This window comes from Pantherophis guttatus, chromosome 2 (genome assembly GCF_059756535.1).
Source record: "Pantherophis guttatus breed Tessera chromosome 2, ASM5975653v1, whole genome shotgun sequence".
Taxonomy (NCBI): domain Eukaryota; kingdom Metazoa; phylum Chordata; class Lepidosauria; order Squamata; family Colubridae; genus Pantherophis; species Pantherophis guttatus.
This window is the reverse complement of record NC_142064.1, coordinates 111049632-111062078: the sequence shown is the minus strand read 5'-3', so window position 1 is coordinate 111062078 and position 12447 is coordinate 111049632. Positions and strand designations below refer to the sequence as shown.

Below are 12447 nucleotides of genomic sequence, written 5' to 3'. Positions count from 1 at the left end.
AAATTGAGGCCCCTTGACTTTACCATAGAGAACCTAAACTGCTATACTTTACATTGAACAAACAATGTGTCAGGTCATCCTCTGGGACATTGCCATTCTGATGGAGGAGGAATAGGCTATCAGGGTTCCATTCTCTGCATGCTTTTGCTGTAACTGCGTGAGATTTAGGGAGGGGGAGTATCTCGAAGACATTCCAGACTTCCTCCCAGCCGGTTCTAGCCTGTCACCAAGGTCGTTGCGTCCAGGGGATGAACTGCTATCAAACCTACCCACCCCCACTGGCCCACAGATTGTGTTATTGAAATCATGCCAGGGACAAGCTACCAAAACCGAAACTATACTCAATGACCCCTAGAGAATTGGAGGAACTGCACTTATTCATTGATTAAAAACCTAACATGGATTTATCCAACTGGTGTGACCACAGGTGGTGGCGCCAGTCCCGTTCCAGGAGAAAAAGATGTGCCTCTTCATCTCTCCATCGACTATCAAGGCCTGAACACAGTATGTGTAGAAAACGTGTAACCCCTTCCTTTGATGGAGGACACGTTAGGCCATTTGGCTAAAGGGAATTTTTTTACTAAGCTGGATTTGCGAGAAGTGTATTATTGCATTAGGATTAGAGAGGGGGATGAGTGGAAAATTGCCTTCAACTGCCTGCTAAATTGTTTCCAATTTAAAGTGCTTCCCTTTGAATTACAAGAAGCCCTTGCAGTTTTCATGCAACTCATTAATGAGGTACTGCATGAACATCTATATAAAGGGGTGCTGATGTATTTAGATGACATTTTAATCTACACCGAGACTAAAGCAGAACACGTGAAAGCAGAAACCGGGTTGCTAAAATCTATGTCTATGCCAAACTTTTCAAGTGCGAATTCCATCAAGACAAAAACCGGGCTATCGAATCTCCCATGAGGGGATCAAAATGGATCCTGAAAAGGTCAGAGTAGTGTTAGAATGGGCTCCACCTTGCACTAGGAAGCAGTTACAAAGCTTCCTAGGATTCGTAAATTTTTACAGGCAATTCAGCCCTTTGTTTATTCAAATAGCCCTTCCCATCACAAATTTGCTGAAAACAAAAAGAGGATACAAGCCCAAACCCAGACATCCTTTAAAATGGTTGATGGAATGGCAAGCTGCATTTGGAAAACTTAAGCAACTCTTCACCACCGAGCCGGTACTGAAATACCCAGACCAGAACAACCACTTCATCATACAAACTAATGCCAGTGGGGGGCAGTGTTAATGCAAGAAAATGAGAACAGAGGTGTTTACACCTCAAAGAAACTATCTGAAACTATCTGAAACCAAGCAACGTTGGGCTGTATGGGAGAAGAAGGCTTATGCCGTGAGAAGGTCACTCCTCTCCTGGTGGCCCTTCTTAGAAGGCAGTAAAATCCCTTTCCAGATATGGATTGATTACAAAAACCTGGAAGCACTGAAGACCCCTTGTAAGCTCTCTCCTAAGCAAGCACATTGGGTGCAACACTTCCAGTTGTTCGATTTCATCTTGTGCTACCTCCCGGGAGGAGGGGATTTCCTGGTCATCCTGGATGCCACAATACCATTGCTCCAAAGCAGAAATAACCAAACCAATGCTCATCAACTGGCAGCCCAAGTAACCACCAGATCGCAGCAGAGAGAAAAGCTACCAGTTAGCAGTGATATGACCTCTGCCCTAAAAAAGGCACTAACAGATTATGAGTGGTTTTGCAACCACAATAATGTCTGCTCCAAGCAGGATGGACTAGCTTGGGTGGGAGCAAAACTGTATGTGCCAGCTAGTCAAAGACTCTTGATTATGCAGACATGCCATGATTCAAAAGCAGCAGGACATTTCAGATTTGTAAAAACTTTACATTTAATAAAAAGACAATTCTGGTGGCCCTCCCTCATAAAAAAACATCACGTCAAGATGCATTTATCCTAGTGCTGACACATTGAGAGCAATGTGTTCAGTTGCCCCGTGTGTGCCTCTGCAAAGAGAAAACAGGAGAAAACACAGGGGCTCCTTCAAATCATGGCAGAGGCGTCAGCACCCTGGTCTATGGACTTTATTGTAGAACTCCCCGAAAGTGCAGGGAACACAGTAATTTGGGTGGCGATGGTCCTATTTTCCAAGTGTAGAATGCGGGTGGTAGGCTGCAAGTGGCTCTTTGACCAATTGATGGTAAACTCATATAGTTGCAGAATGCGAACCACTGTCGCGCTGTCCTTTGCTGCCTGCGATAGTGAAGATGACAGGATTAAAATGTCGTCCAGGTAACACAGGATGCATATTGGAATCATCCGGACAGATGCCGCCACTGCTGTCAACAACTTGGTGAATGTTCGCAGAGCCGACGACAGACCAAATGGCATGGCCCGATACTGGAAATGTCAATTGGTGTATGCAAAGCGGAGGAACTTGTGATGCACCTGATGAATTGGGAGGTGTAGGTAGGCTTCTTTGAGGTCCACCGACTGTAACAGGTCCCCTTCCCTTATGCAACCCAGAATAGATTTCAAGGATTGCATTTTGAACCCCCTGTATACAATGAATTGATTGAGATGCTTGAGATTCAAGATTCTCCTCCAGCCCCCCGAACTTTTGGGTACCAGGAAAAGGACGGAATAAAAAACTGTCCCTTCTTGACCTTTTCGTACCGGCTCGATGGCCCTGATGTCCAGCAAATGTTGGATCTCAGCCTCCATGAGCTGTTTCTTGCTGTGCTGGTACGGAATCGGACACTGCAGATAGCGGCTGGGGGGGCTGGATAGGAATTCCAAGGTGAGACCATACTCCACTGTCTGAAGAATCCAAGCATCTGTCATGGTGGACGCCCACTGCTGGTGGAAATATTGTAGACATCCGCCAATGAGAAAAGGTGACATGGCGTCATTTGCCATGATGAAAGGGCCGTGACCCGCCCCCTCGAAAGGGCTTCTTTTGTGGAGCTTGGCATCTGCTCCGATCCTGGAAAGACTGCCTATCAAAGGCAGCTGATAGGACCACTGGAAATAGGACCCACTGGTCCCTGGCTCCTGACAAAATGGCTGCCGTTGCGAATAAGGTGCGAATCTGTGCTCAGATCGCTTGTATGAGGAAGGTAAAACCTTCCGTTTGTCCTTCTATGAGAACCGGTTCCAAGGCCTCTCCAAAAAGCACTGAACCTTTGTAAGGCGCTGAAGCCAACTTCCACTTTGACTTCAAGTCAGCCTTCCAATTGCGCAGCCATAATAGCCGGCGTGATGTAACATTGGATGCCAAGGCTCTAGAAGCAAATTTCACTGCATCTAAAGATGCATCTGCAGAATATTCCGTTGCTGCAATTAGTTTATTGACCTTTTGGTGCAGGCCAATGTCATCCTAGGCAGATGTTCTTGCAATTGAAAAGAGCCTGTAGTATAGAGGACTAAAGCACTGTGATTAACAACTGCTGCTTGCAATTACTGCAAGTTCAAATCTCACCAAGCTCAAGGTTGACTCAGCCTTCCATCCTTTCAAAGGTAGGTGAAATGAGGACCCAGATTGTGGGGGCAATAAGCTGACTTTGTATAAATATACAAAAGTATGAAAGCTATTACTTAACGCATTGTAAGCCGCCCTGAGTCTCCGGAGAAGGGCGGCATATAAATTAAAGGAAAAAAAAATTGACGAAGTCAAACCAAGGAAGCTCGGTTAAAAAATGAAGCTGACATAGCAGCCTTAATGGCCCAAGCAGCCACTTCATGAGACTTTACGGAAAGGTTTATGATCCTCAGGCTTAAGACCTTCCAGTATATTGCTTGAAAGCAGAGCAGAGGAGATCAGTGCAGCAATCGGAGCATCCACAGACGGCAGGAGGAGAGATTCCTCAATGTCTGGAGCCGAACAATAAACTTTCTTATCATGGCCACTAGGAGCCGCTAGTGAACCAGGCTGACTCCACGGCTGCTGAACCACCTCAGAAAAGAGTTTTGGGTAAGGAATGAAATCCTGTTCCTTCTTAGGAATAAGGAACAAATCATCATTAGGAGAGGCAACCTCCAGACTTTGATCCTAAGGTTCCTCAAGTAGTCCCATATTGGTAGCCACTTTAGCCTTATGGAGTAAGAACTTGAGCGATGGGCGGAACAGACCATGAAAGGTTGGCCTACCACAGTGGTTCTCAACCTTCCTAAAGCCGCGACCCATTAATACAGTTCCTCATGTTGTGGTGACCCCCAACCAGGGGTAGGTTCTAAATTTTTTTACCAACGGTTCTCTGGGCGTGGCTTATTTTGTGGGTGTGGCTTGGAGGTCATGTGACCAGGTGGCCATGGCTATGTGTATAGGGACTACTCAGAGGGCTGAAAAAAGTCATTTCTGACAGATCCTCGCACTTTTGACTGGTCCTCACACTTATGACCATCCTCACATTTATGCCTGTGCAGCATTCTTAACAACCATGTCACTCATTTCACAACTGCTTCTCTTCACCCTGGTGATAAGAGAGGGCAAAAAACGTAAAATGTGAGGACAGTCGTAAATTCGAGAACTGGTCAAAAGTGCGAGGACCAGTCAAAAATAACTTTTTCAGCCCTCTGAGTAGTCCATGAGCACAAAAGGACTACCCAGAGGGCTGAAAAAAGTGATTTCTGACAGGTCCTTGCACTTTTGACCGGTCTTCGCACTTATGACTGGTCATCATGCCCATTGTAGCATTCTTTTTTTTTTTTATTGAAAAGTTTTACAAAAAACAAAAATTTTCTTCCCCCCCATGTTCCCCCCACCCTTTCCCTCCCCTCATCCCACCCTCCCCCCCAGACTTCCCAGAGCAAAATACAAGGTATTTCATTTAACAATCATAAACTAGATTAACCTATTTATCCTCAGACTACTAACTCCCTCCCGAAACCTTAACTCCACTATAGATAACATAATACTTCTAATACTTAACGTTCATTCATAAGCTATTTGATATTTTCTTGTCTGATATTTATTTTGAATATAATCAATCCATTTTCTCCATTCCGATACATATCTTTCTTGTGTACAGTCCTTCAAGTACCTTGAGATTTTCGCCATTTCTGCTAGGTTCGTTACATTCAGTATCCACTCTTCAATAGTAGGCAAAGAGTCCTTCTTCCAATATTGCCATTGTAGCATTCTTAACAACTGTGTCACTCATTTCACAACTGCTTCTCTTCATTATGGTGACAAGATAGGGCAAAAACATAAAATGTGAGGACAGTCGTAAGTTCGAGGACTGGTCAAAAGTGCGAGGACCAGTCAAAAATAACTTTTTCAGCCCTCTGAGTAGTCCATATGCATAAAAGGATACAGCAATAGAGAGGGATGAAGGAAGGGAAGGGAAATTAAGAGTAGGAGTGAGGGTAAGAGAGGGAGGAAGAGAGGAGGAGAAGAGAAAGGAAGAGGAAGTAGGAAGGAGAAGAAGAGGGGGAGGGAAGAGAAAGTAAGAAGGAAAGAAAAGAGAGAGGTGGTAGGTTTGAGGAGAAAGATTGCTGTACAATAAAAAAAGATGAAAGGGAAGAAAACCAACCCCAAACAAATATAAAGATATTAAGATAAAGAATGAATTGTTAAACTTTAAAGAATAAAAGAGAACAAATATGAATAAATAGCAATAATTAGAAACACACATACAAACATACAATGTATTTTCTTTGAACAGAGTATTTGGCCGGTTCACAAATTTAACCAGTGTTTAGTCATTTCAATTAAATTTACAATTTCTATATTTTCTTTTTGCCATATTTATTCCTCATCTATTTTTAAAAAAAACCAATATTACCCTTCATCCTCATCTCTAATCTTAATCAAATTCATTTTTTCCCTTCTATTCTATATTATACCCCTTCCCATTGTCATCTATTTTTATATCCATCCTCACATTGGTTAATTATGTAATTATGTAATACAGTTGTTTAATACAAATTCAACATTTTAATATAAATCAATTAGTTATATAGCTATCTTTTTTGTATATCAATCAATATGAACATGAATATTCCAATTATTTCCATGCAATCCAATTTCTTACAAATCAATTAATTATATTTACCAATAATAATAAACCAAATAATTTCCCCCATATATTCCTCCAAACCACAACTTAACCATTTTTGCTTTCAACACAATATACAATTAATAGTATCTCAATTATTACAATTCCCTAGTTAAATAGAGCTTTTTTCCTTTTGTGTTTTAAAATCTTGAACCTCCTCTTTTGCCCTAAATTTCCGATTGTTTCCAGTTTTGCACCTACCTTTTTTGGTGAGGAAAAAGAAAAAGAAATCTCTCTCTGCCTCATTTTGTCATGTTGCAGCAAAGACCCTGCTTTACTTTCAGTTTTGTTTTTTCAGCATATCTAGGGGGAAAAAAAATCTGCTCCTCTCTTTGCAGCTAGCAACAGAGCCCTCCGCAAAACAGCTGAGAGCAAATCAGCTGAGAGTCCGGAGGCTGATCAAATCAATTTATGGTAATTAACCTATGCTGAAGCTGAAAGGGGCTGTTTTTTTTCTATTTTTGCAGGCACCGGTCTTCTCATTTGTTTTCTTTTAACACTGATCAGCTGTAGGGCGGCCCTTTGAAGCCCCGCGGCAAGAATTTAAACGGTTTGTTTCCCTCTAGCTATCAACTGGGACTCAGGAGGCAGCAATAGATTGGGAGTGGGCTGGGTAAGCGAACGGCGATCCAACAGAGACAGAGGGTGAGGGTGAGTGAAGGCGTGGGCGGGGGGGGCAAGAGAGGGCTTTGGCAACCCCTGTGAAATGGCTGTTCGACCCCCAAAGGGGTCGCGACCCCCAGGTTGAGAACCGCTGGCCTACCAGTCTCAACCCTTCATCCTCCGAAAATTCCATCTCTTCCGGACACTCCTCCCCTTGCGAAGAAACTTCACCATTAGAAGACTCATGTTGTGAAGGGGAAGTCTGTCTGCCAGTCACAACAGGCTGAATCTGCTGAATAGGTCTGGTTGCCAGCAAAGGCACCTGACCAGCGTGCTGAATACCCGCTGATAGCATTTTGGACAGGGTATCAGAAATCAAAGCTTGGATATGCAAAGGTTGAACAGACGAAGACTATTCTTCTGCACGCAACCCTGCTGCAGCCGGAGTAAATGTGGCCTCAGGAACCTGACAGCCAGGTGCCAACTGACCACTAGTCCCCACCTGGGTGTGCTCTGGCCTGTCCCAGGAACAACTTGCACAATCTCAGGCAATGGCTGGGAAGACATTCCAGGCTCAGATGTAGCCCAATTTTGGCTTGCAGCGGCAGCCACAGGTTGCAATGGAACTAACACCGCTGGAGCAGCTGATATGGCAGCAGATGTGGAAACACGCAGATGTTCTGCAACCAAGGCAGTGCGCTGTGCCTTATCAAACTGTTTCTCTGAGGTCTTGTGGCGCCTGCCCGCATTTTTGTCTGCCCCTGCAGTTTGTCTTGCAGATCCTCCTGATGAAGGTCTAGCTTTGGCTGACTTACTTCTGGTAGATTTAGAAGTATGTTTAGAACCAGCCCTTGTGATCCTATGGAGCCTTGGAGGGCTAACAGTAGGTTCTAAGTCAGAAGATACATCAGAGGCAGACATGATAAATAAATTGTTTCCAATAAGTTCAGAAATTAATTCCTTTCAGGAATATGACTGTATGCAGAAAAATTAAGGTAAGAGAAATTCCCAATTACCACAGAGAAAATACCAGTTCAAAGGATGACTGGGCTTCAGAAACACAGCAAATAAGGAACACGTTGCTCCCAGGCAAACATGTCCTTCCAGAAGCTGCTCTCAGCATTGGATGCAGACTGCAAGATCCTTATCTGCAGAAAGATCCCAGCCAGAAGAACGACCAGGCAATTCAGCAAAGAGCCAAAGGACTCTAAATGCTGCTTTGCAATTCCAGGAGCTAAGCCAGGCTTGCAATTGAAGAAATGAGCTTTCTGGCTCTCTCCGCTCCGACAACGCCCAAATTAAGCTGTAAAATGGGGAGCGCAGGCAGGAAGAAGCCCCATACTCCTGCACAATTAGAAATAGCTGTTCTTTGGCACGAAATCCCTTCGCGCTTCCAACAAATGGCAGCCGCTATCAAACTGCCTCTTTGAAGAGCTGCTGCTGCATTCAGTCTCCAAATAGGTGCGGAGGCAAAAAGAAAGCCTCTCATGCGCCGCCAAGCACTTCCTGTTCAACAGAGTTTGCACCAGAGTCCCGGTCACTGACTCCATAGCTGCTCAACACATGCTGGAGCTGTGATTGTGGCAAGGGCTCTGTTAACTTCCAATCACCCCACACACACACCAGCAACACAAACCTCAGAAGTGCCCAAATGGGACACACATCGGACTGCTGCTTCCTCAAAAAAATAAATAATCAAGGTGGGACCTTTATAATTTTTTCCTTTTTTTCTCTCTTTTTTCTTTCCTCTTTTTTTCTTCTCTTTCATAAACTTATACATGAATAAAAATTTATAGTGTCTTAAATAAGTATATAGAGTTATATAGAATATAGAAAACAAGGATTTGAGAAATATAGTATAATATATAGCTTTGTATAGTGCTAAACATATTAATACAAACATAGCAATAATCTTATACATATATATCAACATGTAAGGAACTGGACTGTTTAGATTAAATTTAAAAACTACATAAGGGAAGAGAACTGACGATTCTTAAAGTTAACAAATTTAAGTAAAAGTTCCTTTTGATAACTACTTGTTTCAAGATTCATGCTTTCCTCAGGAGCAGCTGAGGCGGGTCCTTACACAATTCTTTTTCTTTTGAATTCTAAGGTTTGCAGCCCTTGCAGAGGAACAAGTACTGCACAAAAAGATTAGACTCTGTAAAAGACTAAGAAAAAATCAAGCCAAACCCATATTCAATCACCTCTGATTCCTTATGTAATTATACATCTCAGTTTTTGTTGAGTATTTTTAATCCTCTGAACATGGGTAATACTGCCTGTCGTTAGGGCTGCGGTGGCTCACATGGTAAGACACTGGGTATGGGCACCGTTGAGGTCGGCGGCTCGGTAGCTCGATTCCCATCAGCAAATAAACCACATAGGGACAAGAAAGGAGCTTCCCCCAATTGCCTACCAGCATTCAGGTGTCCCGCGGGTAAAGATAATACCACCCGAAAAAAATCCTTTCACAGAGGTAGCCAGCCACCTTGGTGAGTCCTGGCTAACACATGCCATACGCTAAATAAATAAATAAAACTGCCTCTTGACTGGCTGTCCTTGGATTTAATGTTTGTCTTCCAAATCTGGGGCATTACCTGCTGGCCCTAAGCAGCTCTGACTGGGGTCAAAGGGGACAGAAGACAATAGTTTCCCTTTCTTATGCCATATACAGCTAGAATCATTAACAAGTCAACATACCACAAAGTCAGGGTCCTCACAGTATGGTTGGTGATCTTCCTCCTGCTGCTGCCACCACATTCCATCATCCCTTCCAGTCCACTTGTCCCAATTCCATTCATCTGAATTTGGGGTAAAAGAAGGGGAAAGAGAAAGTGTTTTAAGCAATTATTCTATAGCTCTTATTGCTTCTTGAACTTCATTTAGCCCACGAGGACACACTTAAAACACTATAGAGTTCATTGGGCTTCCCTCTTCCTGTACTCAATGCATACTCACAGACTGGCATAGAATCCGGATAAAAAAATACTATATTTTAAATGTTATTTAATGTAACTCCATTCCCTTGTTTAAATTTTTCAATGTTCTAAATCTATTCTAGGGATGTCCTGCATAATAAATAGCAATGTGCACCAATTACTTCTCCTAAAAAAGGCTCCAAATGGCTCTTATTCTTCTTCTATGTCCTAAGTTATGTTTTTTAAAACTTATATACATATTATGTATATGATTAATGATATCCCCAATTCTCCAAGCAATTTTCAGCCAAAGTGACCATCTTGATCAACTTAATGTTTTCACCAGAGACCAACTTAATGTTTCTTAAAAAGCCCACAAACATAAGAAAAAATGTTTGTATCACTTGCCTGTTCTGCAATTTTATATGGAAAATTCTAGAAAAACTGTCAAAAACTGTCAAATGCAAATAACTCCAGCAGGTTCAGAAATCAGGCAAGTTTGGAAATCAGGGAAAAGCAACTGGGGGAACTAGGAGATTTAATGGGCCACAGAAGGAAAATATGCTGACCTAGAAATCAGGAAACTGAGTTCTTCCCTTGGGTGTGAAGGCTGGCTGGATAACTTGGGGCCATCTCTCAGCCTAACCCATCTCATAGGGGGATTGTTGTGGGGAAAATAGGAAGCAGGAGTATTAGATATATGTTGAGTTTTATACAAAAATGCAGAATAATGTATTTTCCTGCTAGTAATATTGATATATATGCTAAGCCACCAACCACAATTTAACCCCACCTGCTAAGTCAAAACCAAATAGATATTTATGTTAGTACGCTATGTAAACTGCAGTTTATATGAAACTGTATTGTGGCTTGTTTTATCTTAACCAAACAGCCAATCAATTTGTTAACTAAGTTTATGGTATAGCATATTTGCAACCACAGGCTACAATTGGGTAGATAAAACTGGAATATAAGTACTTTTTTCAGATAAGAATAAACCATACATTTTATTTAGGGGTTGCATGCAATGGAAAATGCTTTGGTTTAAGCTTCATCCCTGGTTTGGATAAAAGATTGGGTGACCTCTCAAGAAAGCGCATTTTAGCAATTGAAGGATATGATTTGCAGCAGGGATGGCATTCCTTCTTGTGGTCTCAGAAAGACAAACAATCCAAATATTTTACAAATCATTATATTAGAGGAATTTTATTAAGGGTTTGGGAAATGGTGAAGAAGCAAGTTTACACACAGATTCCTAAATGGGTGTCTCCGTTAGAGGCAGTGACCCTTCCAACTGTGCACAACACAAAGAGGAACTGGGTTTATGGTAACTTGTTGGATGAAATCGGGAGACTTAGACCTAGAGCCGATCTCCAAACTAGAGGATTAGATATAGATTGGTGATCCTATGCGAAAATTCAAACTAGATTCACTAGGGATAAACAGGAACATGGTATCTCCCTTCATTTACAAACTTTTGACAAGCTTCTCCTAGGTGGCCGAAGGAAATTTATTTCCAACGTTTACAATTTTCTTCTGTCCAATTTTATGGCGGAGGAGATTGTAAAGGACATGATGATTGCCTGGGGGAGAAATATTGGAACAACAATTCAGCTTGATACATGGCAAAATATATGGAACAAAACTATGAAATTGACCCTTTCTTCCCCGTTCAAAGAAAACTTTTATAAAATGATCTACCGTTGGTATCTCCCCCCCACCAGAATCGCTAAGATGTTCCCAGGATCCTCTGATAGATGTTGGAAATGTGGGTCGGCCAAGGGTACTTTCTTCCATCAGTGGTGGATTTGTCCGTCAACTAGACGCTACTGGGGGAAAATACAGCTGTGGCTGCTGGAAATAACAGGTGTGAGCTTTCCCCTTCACCCAGACCTCTACTTACTCGGAATAAGACCGGACCACATTGACAACAAGGATTGGTATATATTTGTCCATGTCTCAACAGCGGCGAAAATGGCATTTGCTCAACTGTGGAAAGATCCAGATACGCCCCCTGACCATCTGATAATAAATAAGATTCTTCAATGTGCTGAGATGGACAGGCTAACGTATATCTTAAAAGACAAGAAAGATTCAATATATAATAGAAGTTGGGACAGATGCTTTGTCTGGCTCAAAAGAAGATTAAACCTAGGAGATAGGTGATAAGATCGTCTAATTAGATTAAATAGATACTTAATAGGCAATGTTAGGATATGGTTTGAGCCTAACAAGTTGTCCAGGCAATATATGTGTTCTGTGACTTTAATATGAATATGTATTGTATGACTTTAAAGTTCTACTGCTGATTCATTGTAATGCTGAGTCATGCTGTAATTAGATAATCACAGGTTGTGAACGTATTTAAGGAAGGTACTGTAAAGTATTCAGTTGATGATAAGCTACTATAGTGTGAGGAGTTGCTATCATTCTGCTAATCATTGTTGGATGGATCTGCTACCATCGTGGTTTGTGAACCAGAGTGAGTTTGTTATTCTAACCAACTACTGTCTGTTTGGTAAGAAGATACTGGACTGATTTAACTGGCAAAGACTTGGAATTTGTTTAAAGACTATGAGATTGTTTTTTCTACTATAAAGTAAGCTTTTGATAAACCAGTTTGCATAACTCTTATTCATTGCTCTCAGCAACGTTTCCTTGTGCATTTACTCTGCTGGTTGGTAACAGAACACCAATATCCTTAACAGGCTATATAATTCTTTATAATTTTGAAAAAAAACAGGCCAATTGTTTTGTAGATATTAAAAGAACTTGATTGTATTGAAATGTTTGGTTAGGATGATATTAGTTAATATTAATTGGAGAGTAAGTTTAACTCTCGGTTAGTCATGTTTGTTGTTTCGTTTTAGTCTTGTGTTTATGTGTTC

The 12447-nt window shown here is 41.8% G+C and overlaps 1 protein-coding gene across 7 annotated transcripts in view; it reads right to left on the bottom strand.

Moving 5' to 3' along the window:
• KRI1 (KRI1 homolog) overlaps positions 1-12447 on the bottom strand; it is a 149788-nt gene that overhangs the window by 39900 nt on the left and 97441 nt on the right. For all 7 annotated transcript variants that reach the window (XR_015732794.1, XM_034437834.3, XM_034437838.3 and 4 more), the window contains one exon: positions 9342-9442. Coding sequence is in view for 6 of the 7 variants with exons in the window: in XM_034437834.3 (XP_034293725.2) it covers positions 9342-9442 (101 nt within the window). In the remaining variant the exon portion in view is untranslated. The remainder of the gene's footprint in view (positions 1-9341; positions 9443-12447) is intronic.